The following is a 16,843-nucleotide window of genomic DNA, read 5'->3' as shown; positions in this document are numbered from 1 at the left end:
AGAGTGTCTCTAATAGAAGTGGTTTGCAGCGAAAACTGGTTCAGTGCAGTTGGTGCGTTCTACTAAGCTTACGTCCGGAAATGATTTCATCACGACTCTATCAATTACGTAATTATTAATGTGCGCAAAGATAGTTTTTTTTTTGCAAGTTGCAACGCACTTGGCTACCTCCGCGAGGAGAAATTCAGAACAGGCATTGCTGCTACTTCCGAGGGAATGCCTTTGGGTGACTGGTGATTGACTCAGTGATTTGAAATATTTAAAATCATCCAGCGATCCTTCCAAATCAATGGATCAATCACTGAACGTCTAAGACGACAATAGATTATAAGTCTCTTGAATACTAAGACTTTAAGGTGCTTTAAAGTCCAATTTTTGCGTGAACCATCAATCGAATTTATTTCAAGATTTTCGTAACGTATTGATTTATACGAATGGTACTAATGAAGAGTCGGGAGCTCCAGTGATCGATCAGATCCGGATTTTGTCTTCACCTAAGTAATTCAAAAAATAACGGATGTTTGAATGAAGTACATATACCTGTACCATATACCTCAGAATGAAACGTTTACCTTCGAGATGTTGTATCTTCAAGCGATTGAACGAATGAATCTGTATAATTCATTGAGTAAGCGTTTGCTAGTTTGTAATACAATATCAAAACATGTGTGAAACTCCGCTGGTTCATCAAGTTTTGTAGTACCTTTCTCATCCTTCAGTCACCTTGGGCAGTTTGTCCATACCTTCACTGTCAAGTTCTTACAAAACTTTTATGCTCGACTTCCCGGAACAACAATCCAACGAAACGTATAGCAAAAATGTGGTCTGTAAACCTAGCTCATAAAGTGGCAATACGCAGTGGGTATCCGAATGGAGGCTATGTTGGTCTACCGGCACGACTTTCCTCAGAGATCCAACGTAGTGGATGACCCAGAAAAGATCTGTCCCTCACATATCCGATGATACAAGTAGAGCAGTAGGGAGCTGCCTACGCCAAGCGGTGTGGGTCTACACAGTGACGTGAGGGTTGTGGAAATACCGCCAGCGAAGCTGAAGGGCCACCTAGTACGTAACTGTGCTTATGACCAATTCTACACAACTTCCAGCTGCGTGGTTTGCCAACATAGCAGAAAGGGGATTTCATGGTATTAGAATTGGTGTACTGCATTACGTGCAGATCGTGTGGTGCCGATTATATAGCGGAAACGGCGTCCACTGTGCATTCGGGTAAAAGGGCATCCAGGTAGGCTCGCAAAGTCCATGCTCTCCACCCCACTCCGAGTACACTGTAGATTAGGTTTCGAAAACTCCGAAATAGCGGCAGAAAATACGATACCATCCTTTGACTACGATCCCAGCACACAGAACACTAGAGACATTTTGGATAATTGGCAAAGATCGAAAAATGAACAGAAAGGACGAGTGCATCGCGATCAGAAAAGAACTAGCTCCATTTCAATTTCTGTGGAGGTTTTAATCTACGGGGTTTCCCGCCAGTTCCCTTATAACAACACATGAACACTACTATGAGAAAGCAAAGGTGCTTCAAAAAACAGTTAAATAACAAACCAGAAAAGTCTTCCTATAGATCATGAGATAATAGAGATAGAAGTCTGCAGACACCCTTAAAAGGTACGGGGATTTCTTATATGTAAAAGGTCTGATCAGTGTATGGAAAAAAAAACATTAGTTGTCACGTCTCCACCGTCCTCATTCCCAAAACCCAAGCAGTGGGTTGCTGAAAAAGGCGTAAAATAATCAATGAGACTGATAATTTTACGTCTTTTCCGTATCGTCTACGGATTATGCATATCCGTGATCATCGTCTAGATCATACATCTAGAAGTTATGTTCCGTGCAATTCTTTGCGATACAAAGGGAGAAAACCAATCGTTGCCTCAAAGTCAACTCCCCTCACGAATCTGGGGTGGTGAGAGTTTCAGGTGGGTAGTGCCTATACGGGATCGGAGATTATGGGGAGGAGGGTGATTCCGTCCATTTCTCCCTAATTGCCGTAAAAAAAAAACGGCACGGAAGATGCGGCGCGAGTACAAGGCTGACGCGCTCCAATCAAACTCGTTGTTGGAGGAAGAATGAAGGAATGGACACAATCACCCTCCTCCCCATAAGCTACGAATCCGTATAGGCATAACCCCCTTAATCTTGCACCGCGGATTCGTGCGTGATGCCTTTGAGCAAATTTCCACGTCTTGCTCACCTTGTCTCGCTCCTTATCACCCCTACTACAGCACTGTTGGAAAATTTTGCTCTGTCCCTTCGTTTATATCTTGTCTGTGAATTTTTGTCACAGACTATAACTCGAAATTTCTCCTGTGCGATGTATATTGCGAACTTGTGGCCCTCAGCGGCACTAGGTCAGACTATGTAATGGAATGGCTCAATTACCTGAATAAGAGGACCTCTCGATCTCTGAGTGTCCGTAGAAATTCGCATAGGACTAATGTGAGTCAAAAAGCAGCTAGAGCTGCCCACCCGTACAATCGTTGACGCGCTGCAGATTGCTCTCCTTCCAATGCCTTTAATAAGTTGTCCCGTTGAAGAAAAGCGATCAAATATTCTTTCTCGCGCCTGGTCAACTAAGGAAGCAAGAGCAAGAACAAACAAGTGTATTGTAACGAATCACATGAGTAGCGGTGACTTCAACCTCATTCCTTTGCAGTTTTTTTTATTTATTACAAGATCTATATCCTACACTGACTTCAGCCTTTGTCCGCGTCAGCGACGAAGATAGCTGAGTTTATTATTGTGCATGATCATCACAGTCATCACCAAGATTATCTGCAATCATTGAAAACATCAAAAATTTGAAAAACAAAACTAATCAATACGAATCCTTTTAAAATTCAGTGCTGTAGCTCACACATATAGAACACCTTTGCCTCTATTCTCGTTTAATGGCAGCATACCACGAATCTGAGGTGGTGCGGATTTCAGGTGGAATATTCGTAAGAGGGATCGTAGATTATGGAGAGAAGGGTGATCCCGTCCATATCTTCCTAATTGCCATAAAAAAGCGGCTGGGAAGATACGGCTTCGAGCGTTCCGGCGCGCTGTCTTCTATAACGAGTTCGATTGGAGCGCGCCAGCCACATCTTCCGGCCGTTTTTTTACAGCAATTAGAAAGAAATGGACGGAACCACCCCCTCTTCACAATTTACTATGCCGTATACGAATACTCCATCTGAAATCCGTATCACCTCAGATTCGTGAGGTGATGCCTTTAATCATAGTAGCTTCTGGGATTTAACAATGAGTAAACTGTCTTATTTCCACACACTTTGTGGTAGAATGCTGGTGAACAAAGCGAGAATAGAAGCACACATTAACACAAATCATTGCGCCTTTGTGAATATCACCATCCCTTTGTTAAAAAAGAACTTCCAAATACTTCACCTCAGTAGTTCGAGTGCTTTGAAGAAATATTCCTTTAAAAACTATCTATGATAGAGCTATTGAGCACATTGAAATTCATCTGTTACCCTCCCTTACATTTGGTATACACAAATGTTAAACCCTTACAAAAATCGGGGATACCTGTTTCCTAGAATGTGTATTCGAAAAAAAAAATTTTTTTTTGAAGGAATTTGATCACACGGGTAAATGGGACCTGGGACAAATGAGATTTTGAACTTGTTAACATCACAATAGTATCATACGAGCATTAGTTTCATGTATAAATCTACCTTTTCGACGTCATTTGAGGAAAAACGTCATGCCTATGTTGCCGCAAAAGAAGTAACCATCTTAGACTTTATACGTAACGTTCGACCCATGTTAAAATCACAAAAAAACCAGAGTACCATACATCACATGCGGAAATTGAAGAGTGCATGAACGGTCACAGAAATACTCGAACAAACAGAATTGCAAGGATATAGTTACAAACGCTCGGAGTAGTCTAAATATATGATCTACATATATGATCAAAACCAATGAATGCATGAATGTATGGGAGGGAAGCAAACAATGACAAGACGCGCTATGAGTGCACGACATTACTGATATGCAATACACCAAAAAGGTTAAAGAAACACTGAAATGTGAGTTTGTCTCTTAAACTATACCGCATACGAATATTAGATAGGAAGCACGGTAGTTGGAGATTTTCTTAGGAAACCGGTGCAAAGGGTAGTTAGAAAACGGAGTCCCCTTTCACCACCTGGCACGTAAGACAGTACAAACCTAAAGTAAAGGAACTATCTTTGATAATTCTTTGAGTTTCCACGTCACTAGAACACAAAACAAAAAAGAACAATAATAACTTTGCACAACCTCACGTAACGTTGAATAAAAAGTCTGGCGTATATAGCATCGAAAACGTTATTGAAACGGAACTCGACCAATGACAGATAAATGAAAACAGACTATAGGCAGTGTGAACTTAGATGTGAACACTTGTGTGTAAGAATCAATCTAACACTTGAGGGCAGGTTTTCAGGTTCGTACGTACACAAGCAAACACATCCACTCACGCATACAAGAACACATGTCAACCCAAAAAGTGTTGAGTCAGCTCTGGTATAGCACAGTTAAGGAGTCGATCGCCTTTATCGACATGTACTCCAGCACAGAGATTATCGCCGCTTGGGGATGTTGTCGATGTCGAGTACTCTTTGGGATCCCTCGAATAAAGAGGATAGTCGGATGTGGGCTATGTACAACGGTTCTACTGTGACGTATTAATCCGTCAAAGACCATCAAAATCTTCGCAAGTGAACAAAACAAATTGGTCGTAAAAACTAACGAAAAACGGTTGAAACAGTTGAAGTGGATTGAAGTTAATATTTCAGCATCTCACGGGGATTGAGCTGAAGAATGAGGAATGGCGTTTGTCATTGAAAAATCCATGATAAACGTTGCCAAGAAGACGATCGGAAGACTTTGGTATCTCACTTATCTGTAAACCAGTCTGAACGCCCGGGTAACGCCGGACTAAAGACTTCTCGTGGTTCCCTCCGTTTTCTCGCCTTCACTGATTAGTAAAAATGAAAAGTAGTGACACTTTCTGTAAATTTCTGCTCAGAACCAAAATATTATTTTCCTAGCAAGACTTTTTCGTTGATTTCTTAAAAAATTTGAAAGTTTTAAAAGGAAAGGAGAAGAAAAGGATTCAGTAGTTCTCTTGCTAGCAGAGTCCATACCTCACTTGGAGAATATTCAAAGTTAATTTTACCATGCATTCCGCTGCAATTTGGAAACAATATACGAAGTATTACATTTTCTCGCCCTTTTCTCCAACAATTAGCACAGTATGATGTGCAGACATGAAAACGTGAGCGTCATCATCGTACTGACAAATTTTGAGTTCTACGTCATATCGTCATAAGTAAAGTGCTAGCTACTATTTAAACAGCTGTTTGCGTGCCTGCTTCCAATTTCTAAATAAAATGCTGCAAACCTGAGGCAAAAAGGCACGGAAGTAGACAAAGGCATCACTCCACGAATCTGAGGTGGTGCAGATTTCAGGTGGATTATTCGTATACAGGATGGGAGACTACGGAGAGGGGGGTGATTCCGTCCATTTCTTCCTAATTGCCGTAACAAACGGCCCGGAAAATACGGCTTCATTCGTTTTGGGGCACCATTTTGTACAAGAGGTTCGATTGGAGCGCGCAGTCTTGTGCGGCGCAGCATCTTCCGGGCCGTTTTTTACGGCAATTAGCAAGAAATGGACGGAATCACCCCCCTCTCCGTAGTCTCCTATCCCGTATACGAATACTCCACCTGAAATCTGCACCACCTCAGATTCGTGGGGTGATGCCTTTAAGAATGCATGGAGATAAAACGCAATACATGAAGTTATCACAGCTACGAAACGGCTCACAACGTCTCATTCACTACTTGACTAAGAGGTTTTTGAGTTTTTGACCGCTCACAGACGGCCTGCGAGCGGTCTGCTTGGCAATTTGCCGAGTTCTGCCAACTGACACCATCCGGATCGATGTTGGCCGCAATTATTTGTTTGTTTTCATTCTTTTTGCTTTTCTTTCTGACTTTCTCGTTTTTTCATGTTTCTTTTCTCGAATTTTTGTTGTTTGCTGTACTTGCTTATGGTACAGAGATTTATATCGCATCTGTATTCTTAAGTTAATCTACTGCTTTGGATCATGTGTTTATTTTCATGTTAATGTTTTTTTTTTCTTGATTGTAAGGAAGGGAGAGTAGAAAAAAGACAAAAGAACATCAGCATAGGAATAAATACAATTCTGAACCAAATTTCATTAGCTAAACATAGAAATAGAAATACATAAAAATAATAGAATAACAACAATAATACAGATACAGCATAGCAAAAGCAAGCATAGCAAAAATAACAGAAATGGGAAAAAAGAAACATGAAGGACAAAAGAGTCAGAAAGAAAAGCAAAACGAACGAAAACACACAAGAAATTGCAGCCAATGTCGACCCGAGTGACGTCACTTGGCAAAATTTGGCAGACTGCCGAGCAGACCCAGAACTGCGAGCGCTCACGACGCTCCAGCGCGACCATAGCAACTACATTGTGCTTCATGTTGTCTTGACACGACTATATAGTAGAGTCAAAACAACATGAAGTACGGTGCAGTTATGTAAGCGGCTGCGCTCTAAGCGAAGCTGTGGAGATAGTGGTTGCGATTGCGAACTGCAGCGATGAGAATAAGAAAACCGGAAATTTAAACCCAGGAAACTTGTACCGTTCGTGTTGTAGAATACGAAACCCAGCGTGATTCCGCTCAACTTAACCTAATCGCCTGGAACTGGCATTTCTTCCTACGAGATCCTAGAGGTACGTTAGATCACATCCTCCTGTACACGCTCCGGTATCCTCAGCAGCCTATCCATTGCTTTTACTTGAACAGGCTGGCGGAAGGGCCCCATTGACCTTCGACTACTCGCAGGTGGATGCGGCGCGTGCAACAGGGTGATGCGTACCAACTTATCTCGAAGGAGATAACCTCTTTCACGCCGTTATTTTACGACAATTAGGGAAGGGTGAGCGAGCCCACGCTGGGTTCCATGGTCTATAGCCTCTCAAATTTTCCTATTCAATTCTCTTTTTTTCGTGTTTAGTTAAGCTCTTGAAAATTACAGAACATGTCTTCTCTGCAACGAGATTTAGAAACGTATTTATTATTCTTAAAAATGTTACATCAGTAAAACTTGAGGAAAAAGTCGACATAAAATACATTGACTGGAGAAGAATCATGAATCGCAATTTCTTTGTTTTTTTTTTTTTTTGAGTTCTGCAAGAAGAAGGTACACCTCCTTTGAAAAACTTCAGAAGTAATATTACGAAAGAGAGTGCGATGAGTTCGTGATTTCTTACTACACTAAACCAAAACAGGAACTAAAATCCATATGCATCATCAAAGGACTAATCACTTTTACTTATCTGTAAGACTGGAAGTTACCATGCTCATAACGTCTCCCTAATATATGACTAGATGAAACCTATCCTACCAGGCATTTCATATATCTTAATGGAACACCTGACAGTGGTTCGGTGATAGAAGGATTGCGTGCCAGAAGGGTGCCGCTGGTTTGGTTCCCACCGATGGGACATTTTCCATCTTTGTGGAGCATTTTCGTGGCACACAAACAAACACAAATACATACATCCTGACTTCAGGTTTTTTTTTGCTGTTCGCTTCTCTCGCCTTCACCGATCAATAAGAAATAACAGTAGCGACATTTTTGTAAAATTAGAATTGCTTTTTTCTATTAACGCTTTCCTCATTTTTTTTTACCCGAAAATTTAAGAATAGATGAAAGATTTTCCCTAAAAGCTCAATTCTGTATTTGGAGAACAATCAATCTTGATTTTACATCTATGTTTCTCTAAAACCTCCACAACTTGGAAACATCATCCGAAGTATGAGTTTCCTCCGTTCTCAACTATTATTATTCTCAACTATTAGCAAAGAATGATGTGCTAACATGAAGACGTGAATATCACTATCGTAGTGATAAAAATAACGTTTTACGTCAGATCGCATAAACTGTTTCCTACTATGTATTGCATTTAAGCACTCGTTCGCACGTGTGTTTCCTTTTTTTGAAGAAAGGATGTCAGCAGCATCAGGAAGACATGCTGGGAAATAGATATGCGAAGAAACCACAGAAACCCATTTTACCGCCTTGTGGATCTCGCGCACCAATCCGACGCAGTGGAACCCGTCTCTCCCGCTCTATAGCTTTCTGGCACCGGCGCACCATTCCGACCCCATTTTACGGCTATCTGGCTCCGGCGCACGAATTCGACGCCCAAGGACCCATCTCCCCAATTTTACCACGTTGGGGCTCCAGCGCACCAAACCGACGCCATGATATCCGTCTCCCTCTCTTTTTGGAATTTGTTGACTGAGACACACACATACACAGACGCACACACGTGACAGAATAAGCTCGTTATTATATAGCACGATAGTTTGCAAGTTTGGAAGTATATGTGCATTCACATGTAAGTTTATTTACCCTCACAAACATATGAGAGAAAGTAATTTGCCTTATCAAAGCCAACATATACACACACAGAAACACACACACAAATACACACAAACACACACAAACACACGCACACAAACACACACACACACACACACACACTGAACGAGCGCGTTATTATGTAGCATGGTTATACATACGCGCACACTAAGCGCGTTATAAGACAGCACGATGCTGTGCTTCTACAACTTTCTGAACTCGGTAAAAAATATTAAGAAGAATTCATCACTAGCTACGCAAGATTTACTCAAATGATTTCGTCAGCGAACTTCCTGGCTCGGCAAAAGTTTGGTTTGTAGGTTTCTCTGTTGAGACAGACAGAAAACGCGAGGAAACTATCTGCTGAAAGACATTGAAATGAATTTGCGACCTTCAAAGCTTCTTCGGTACACTCCACCCGCCAATATTCTAGTTATCGTGACCTGCAAATTGTACGCTATCTATCTCTCACCACAGCTGATTCTCCACTGTTTTCATAGCAAACTCACACAATTATATTTGAAAATAGATGTAGAGTAGCAATAATTATAGAGAGTGGTGGATCAAAAGCGACAATGAGATTAAAATGAATCAAAGGATATAAGCGGGAAGTGAAGAGGTAGATAATGGTTTAGATATTATAATACAGCTTGGTGCACAAAAGCCAGCGAAATGCTTAAGAACGATTTTAGATGAGTTCCTGCATCATACTGCTGATGGAAACATTCCATAAAGTGAAAAATCTTGTATAATGACTATACAAATACCCTCCTCCACAGCAATCAATTCCTAGACTTCCCTGAAGAGAATGAACAACTATGAGAATTCTTTTTTGCCGCTTTGTTCGACCAACTTTGGGCGTTTGGTCGTGTTTTGCCCGTTTTTTGTGCTCCGTGTGCTCTTGTTGAATTGAGTTATTTCGAATTCTTGTTACCAACAATTCTGTACCGAAAAGAAACCTTGAACATTGTGGATTGATCTTGTCTAATAATATCGCAGGGTCGTTTCTTAGCATAAACCACTCGCATTCCATTGCATTTCCTAATTCTAAACTCCAACTGTGAAAGTGACCATTAGGGTCTAAGGAAGTTGAATTCCTGTGAGAACAGTCGGAATATTCTCTTTCAAAAACTATCATCTGCTGTCATGCACTATAAAAACCTCAAGTTATTTTTGTTGTTTTATTACCTTCATGCACTATAAAAACCTCGGGTTATTTTTTTTTATTTTGTTACCTAAGTTGTTATTATCTATGTTGTTATTTTTTCTATTCGGTGATATTTAGCAGCATTCCGCTTTCTTTTCGAAATCTAATTATGAAACGTTTGAGTGATTATTTCATAGCTAGTACTGAATCGATCTGCTTCTTTTCTTCCAATGTCGCACCATTGCCGACTCTGGAAATGAAAGAAATCTGGGATTTTCACATGAGTGAGGTGCAAGAGGAACACCTTCAGACTATGAATAACCCTAGTTTCTCCAATTTGAGTAAAATTGAGGATCAATAGGATTTTGTCTCTTTCTTCAGCAACATCGTGATATGGAAATGGTAGGGCTACCTATAATATCAGTCTATCAGTCTCGTCTCCTTACTGACGTGCCCCAGAATAGCTCTAAGCAGACAAGCTTTCGAAATAAGACAAAGGCAAGTAGATGTAGGAAACTACAATACAGCTTACTTTCAGTTATACAGATCAAAATTAAGGTTCGTGTTTTTATTTATTAGCATAAGGTCCCATGTCCTTCTTGGGAGAGATTCCGATATATTTTCTTACATTTCAATTTCTTTCTAACTTCAAAATACCCGTCTCGAACGTTCAACAAAGAACAGATTAAGGATAGAGCTCCGAAAAACCCTCCTGCCGAGAAATCTGATGCAATGTGAGCTCCACCGGAATCAATGCAGGATAATTAACGGCCTAGGCAGCATGCAGAAGATATTATTCTGTCAGCTTGCAAACTAAGTTTTTCGATTAAATTTCGTAGTCTGTCAGTCACCGGGAGAACAAAACATCACAAAGAACAGGGCGCTAATGTAATGGGCAGAACCAAAAATAATGACCAAATATCGTATACATACATATCTTTACAGACACTTTTGAGATTATTTTAACAGAAGAGAACAGATTGCTTCTAAAAGTTTTTGCTCGGAATAGGATTCCGAATCCACGTGTATCCCATTCCTAAAGCCTCACTCACTGGGTCCATAGACAAGTGCTCTTGCATAGACAGACAGTGAACGCTTTTTTTAATTTAAAAAAGACACAAAGAAGTAAAAAGGACTGAAAAAACGTTCCTTGAAGCTATGCAGAGATTTTTCGCTCCATAAAATAGTATGTTTAGGCATTTAAATTCTGCTGATTATTGTATTGATTAAAATGCAGTGACAAAGCGGAGCATCTTCGACACCTTTTCTTCCTGCGTTTAACCAAGGTATTGAAGCTGTCGACTGTGCTCATGGGATTTGTGTAGTGTAAAGTAAGTAGGATGAGGATAAACCGAAGAGGGCATCGAAGTCGTGTTATATTAATGAGTTGGTTGTTATAATTTCTTTGATTTAGAAATCGAAAAAATGGATTTTGCCTTAGCACAGCAGACTGTCGCGAGAGATACGTCTTTGAAGCAACAATTTCCCATTATTGAAGTTTGAAGATCAGCAGCGAGCGGTACTTTCAAATACTGCCCCTTTTCCAAACGATAAGCATCAGCGGCATCATTTCCTTGATGAAGTGAAAAAAAAGCCGCATCAGAAATGCTCCATTTTATCTATTTTACCCTGAATATTGGTACAAAAAATAAGGTAACGTCATTTGCGTTAGAAACACACAGACTTAAAGTGCAAGAAATCATTCGTCAACTAAAATAAGCCACTTTACCAAAACTCTTTAATTCTACATGCATTTTTACATTTGAGAGGAAAAAACGTTATTGCTTCATTGGTCAGCTCAGTAGAATGTGGTTCCGCCAACCACAAAGTCATATTTGCAAGAAATATCAGCAGCGGAAAAGAAAAACAAATATAGGAAGAATCAATATAGGAAGATAAGGATGAGTCAAAAATCATGCTATTATGATAGCACGAGATAAGCCGTTAAAGTCGATCGTATCGAAATGGACTAGTTTGCCCGTTATTTTGTACTTATTTCTAAGATGGAGAATAAACAAGTAACATATATGATTTACATAGTTACATATTATGAAAACTCATATTGAACTTGAACTCATAGTGGGGCAATAATTAATTGGTTACTGCGCTGATAAGAGTTTACGTTTAGCCTACGAGGAGCGAGTCTACAAAAACCAACAAAATATTTCCACTTGCAGCGACCAAGCGTTGAAATTGCTAGGAGTTCAACCACTTTATCTAGCAGTTACACCGCGAATTCACCTTTCGTTCCCGCATGGAAACTCGGTAGAGATCCTTCGTTGCAGAAATTGACAGTGTATGTAATGAACAACTCAATATACATACGCGGCAAAACATCAACCAATTACTGGAACACACCCTTGGAAATATAAATCTTCCTAATACCCAAGGCTCCAGCTGTTAAGGTGGGTCTTTGTAACAAATGACTACTCCGTGTAACAGATGACTCGCTGTACAATGACAATGTGCAAGCAGAAGCGCTGACTGATGTTTCGCGTCATCAAACTGACATGCTATGCACTTCCTCTAACGAATTAATTTTTAATGAGTAAAAGATAGAACAAACAGCAATAAAGAAAAACTTCTACGAATTACAATTGTGGTTAAAATATCAGTTCTCTGATTAGTTATAAACGGAAAAAATCAGAGAATCTTATTAAGGATTCTGCAACCGAATTCTGAAGAATCTGAGACGGAATGTTTCTATTATTTATGTGATGCATGTTGTTAGAGACTATGGGGTCTGTACCATAGCCGCTCTCACGCGATCTATCCGCATAGACGAAGTTTGCAGTAGATCACGGCCAGATATAACAACAGCAATAGTATGTTATCATCAGAGCACTTTTCGAAAACAGCCATTTTTGCTTCCATTCTCATTGGAGCTAGACGCTGCGAAAATGATTCACTTTGAGAAATGTATCCTTTTCGAAATCCATTCCCGCAGCATCTCATGAATGCACAGAGCAAAAGTGCTCCGGAAAGGAAAAACGCACTTTCTCACACTTAGAAAATTTTCTAACAAGTGAAAATGTCCCACCCCCAAAATTCCTTTGTTGCTTAATTTTTCTTAAATTATATGACTACACAGTTTGCAAATCATGAGCAGCTCCGGTTTCTATGGTGCTGCGTTGTTTTCGAGCACGTGCTGGAACAAAGCCCCATATTTCATAGCGTTTTCGCGTTCGCTGGAAGCATTGTTTTTCACGACGCAAATTAAGCGATATCCAGTTAGCCTCGATTCACACCAATTCTCACCTACCCATTCATTCTAATGTTATGCCATTACAGTTCCTTACTAAGCTAAGTTAAAAATAGTCAGCTAAGTTAAAAATGTTGTAAAGCTGATGTCAAGAGTAACTTTATACGCTGTTGTCGAGAAGTTACATACTACGGTGCTTGACTTCACGAAAATACACTTCGTTTCGCTTGACAACGAGGATGAAATACGCACATTACGTTCAAATATTCACTTATTCTGCATTAAAAACGAATTAGATCGCAGTACTAATACCTGATAATTCACATTCGAAAACAATGCGATTGCTATAAATTATCAATCTAGTTTCAAGTTTCTTCTTGCTAGCGCACATCATCTTATGGGTTTTCCCACATGTAAATTTTACAGCCTTTATTCTGGGTGAAGTCTAATCAAACATTTGCAAACCACATTCTTGATAAAAAAAAAGGATAGAATTTTCACAGGTCGACAGAAAGAATATACCTACTCCTTAAAACATTCACTCTAAAATTCTACATTCACTCTAAAACCCACACAATTGTATTTTCGAGCTTTCGGATCTCTTTACTTTGTGTCTTGACTTTTAAGTGAATGAGCGTGCGGTGTTTTGTAAGTGGTCCCTGCAAAATTGTCTGTAATGTTTTTCAAAAACTACTCCGTATACTGTCAAAATTATTTTTTGCTTTTTCAAGTTCCTAGTTTAAGACTAACTTCTGTGATCCCTATTTTATTTTTTTTCTATTTTTCTGCACTCATTTTTTCCTGAGCCAGGCTAAGTGAGCTAATGTTTCTTGAGCCAGTAAGACACTTGCTTGCCACGCCCTTGCTGAGTTACTGGTGTTCTATCAATGACCTCTCGAGAGCAAGAAGGCACCTCACTGGGAGATGTGAACAATTACCTTAAAAGTTCTACAGTTTGTTCACGTATTATATCTTGTCTCTTTTGAAGTAAATTCCGATAGTTGATGGATACTCTGTTAACCTTCCTCTAGGAAGGACCTCTGCTTCGTTGGAAGCGATTCAGAGAACGTCGCATCCATACACTTCACTAAGCCGTACCATTCTTTTGATCAGTTCCTATTTTTTCCATTGTGGTTTTATACCTTCCGTCATCACTCACAGTCCAGAAATTAGTATCTTTAGTACTACGTATTATTATTTTCATTGCGTCTTTTCTTTTCATTTCATTGCGCCGCTGTGTGTACAGATAAATATAGAATAGATAAATAGAACTATACCATACCTAGATCACGTATTTGAAAACAGTACATAGTAAGAACGCAGTTAGGCTGCTCTTTGTAGTGGCAACCGAGATACTGGAATGTGGAATTCAACTTATATACTTTCCGACAAGGTGTAGTTTTAGGCGTGCATTTCAACAGGTAACTGTAGAGCAGGTTGGTATGACGTTTCCAAGCGCATACGGAGAGCTTAAGCGGAACAAAACAGATGCAATTCAGGTGTTTGTGAGATAAAACTTGCTAGGCATACCGCAGTGTGAGCTGAGTGTCAACTACTGGAATCTACCTATAAAGGCTTGACATAGCATTATCTGTTCTCGCTTCGCTACCTACGCGTTAGACAACTTTCCTGCTTTGGTGAGATGAAATTGTTTGCGCTAAGTCGAAGCGGCGGGCAAGAGGTAATTTTGTTTTAAATGAAGATCGATTGAGCTAGCATGCAGACTTTGGCGATAAAGAACACATGAGTGCCACTGACACCTTGAGAGGTGATGGATGTCGCTGTAGAAGCTGTTCATGAAATTGGAAGCACCCTTACTGAGGATGAATGACAAAGGCCGTAAACGTTGCAGAACGTAAAGAAACGGACAGCTGCGTTCCAGTACTTTCGTGCATCATAAAAATTGCATTTCGAAAGCTAAAAAAACAGGAAAAACCTCCAAAAAATGTCATCCAAAGAATGGCGTCATCGTTTGACACTTAGATTTGAGTGGTCCCATGTACTCATGCAACCCTGGAGAGAACGAAGAAAAATGGATATCCAAATATCATAGGCAAGTAATGACACTGCTAAGTAGCATTTTTAAGGAGAATGAAATGAAGAAAATATAGAAAAGGAGAGGAGAGGTTTGTTTACTCCCCGAAACTTTATGCTTTATGTGCAGAAATTGCACATAAAGCTTCCAGAAAATCTCTAGACAAGAGGCAGATTATAGCACCGGTATCGATTAACTGCCTATTGAAGATTATTAGAACTATTACAGATGCTGCCTGCGTCTCTCTTTATAGGAATTTTCTTTGGACGTTCTTACATGCAACATGGTTTGCACTCAGTACAGGTATTTCATCATGTATCTGCTAAATCCCTACAGGCAATCTCCCGGTATAAAAAAATCTGTACCATTTCTGATTTCTATCTCCGCACACTTCAGTTTCTCGTGCGGAGATTAATGAGGAAGAACACCGACTGCTACATAGACCCGCATAATCAGCTGTAATGAAATGTCAATGGCAGGACTTCTCAGATAGGGTCTTTTGAGATCTTAAATCAGCAGATTACAAAATTATTGATGCGATCAAAAGAGAGACCAATCAAAATGGGATAAGACCAATAAATTTTTGTTGGACAGATGTGTTACCTTACGACCAAATAGTATGACTCCCAAAAAAACATTCGGGAATAGCCGCATTTCTCTGTATACAAGAAACGTTGAATTATGATTTGGAGATGCCAAGAAATGTGACTGTTTCAATTCAACGCTTCTTTCATCTCTCTTTTGACGCCGGCATCATACGTTGCTCGTACGCATTTATCCAACACCAACATGTTTTTTGAGCAACTTCGAAGAAAGTTGCTCCATTAATTTCTTTGGAAAATTATAAAAATGAAGAAGGATCTTGTGATCTCTTATGAAACCATTTCTGGCATATGAGGCTTTAAAAATCATGACTATAGATAATTCTTTCCCCGACACTAGAGATACAAAAACAAAACTCACCAAATCAGTGAAAATCCCTGGAATATGGCAGCGATGAGAGTGAACAACGTGCTTTGCAACTGGAAACACAAGGATAACACAAATGTCTGAGAAAGATAATCTGTCACACAGAGAATCTCCTTACGCACAACTTGAATGTCTTCAGGTGGAAACGCTAACAAGCTAAGACATTTGCAAGAAAATCAATTTCAAGCATAGGAGAGTTAGTCGTTTTTTTCTAACAGCATGCATATTTAGAATAACAACAGGTATCACATACCACATCCCTGGCAAACACTCTAGCGGCGAACATCATCTAATTCCCAGATCATCTTCAAGTAGCTCAAAGCCTACAATCTCTTCCCAAATAAGTCGAACAACTTAGAAGGAGTTTGGAGATGTAGGCATGAATGGAACGGCATGAAGGGCGCATCCAGCGAGATTTTACTTGGATGATCGGAAAGTTGCTTCCCATTTCCCGAAAAATCAGCTAATTTTTTCGATTAAAAAAAAGATTAAAAGTAATTGAAAATATAGAAAAGTCGCCCTAATTATCAGCACACATTTATTGGGTAAAGCTTTGATGTTGTTGGTACCAAAGGGCTGATTTGGCAGTAGAGAAACCTGGAGAGATCACTTTTGAAACCATGAAAGTTTTCCTTATTTTCAAACCTTAAGCTGTTACAGCGCTCTGAGAAGATGGTGGTCTGACAGCGGCAATTAGAAAATGTAAGACACCGAAGTTTAACTCTAACGTGGGAGGGTTCTCTGGAATTTTTGCTGAAGCTTTGTTGAGCTACTTGCCGTCTCACAACACCATGCCTAACGATGGAGATTGTTTGCGCGGAAAAATAGGAAATTATGAACACTTCAAAGACGATAGTATAGTAGCTATGCGGTACTTATGAGAGAATCGTAAGATCTGATTTCTACGACTGCAGCCGTGTAAATGTGGGTGAGGGTCACCACCCAAAAATGATACATTACTACAAAGCATATCATATGCATGTGCTACACCCGTAAAATTAAATA

The 16,843-nt window shown here is 39.8% G+C and overlaps 1 protein-coding gene across 1 annotated transcript; it reads right to left on the bottom strand.

The window, feature by feature from the left end:
- Positions 1-4,097: 4,097 nt before the first annotated feature.
- On the bottom strand, positions 4,098-16,127 carry RB195_019155 (uncharacterized protein; the record flags this gene model as incomplete). Its single annotated transcript, XM_064186885.1, has 3 exons — positions 4,098-4,203; positions 15,833-15,891; positions 16,092-16,127. The coding sequence occupies 3 exons, from the start codon at positions 16,125-16,127 to the stop codon at positions 4,098-4,100; spliced, it is 201 nt and encodes a 66-aa protein (XP_064042766.1).
- Positions 16,128-16,843: the final 716 nt, after the last annotated feature.

The sequence above is a fragment of the Necator americanus genome, chromosome II, assembly GCF_031761385.1.
Source record: "Necator americanus strain Aroian chromosome II, whole genome shotgun sequence".
NCBI classification, from domain to species: Eukaryota; Metazoa; Nematoda; class Chromadorea; order Rhabditida; family Ancylostomatidae; genus Necator; species Necator americanus.
Note: the sequence above shows the minus strand (reverse complement) of the source record. Positions and strands in the feature narration are given on the sequence as shown.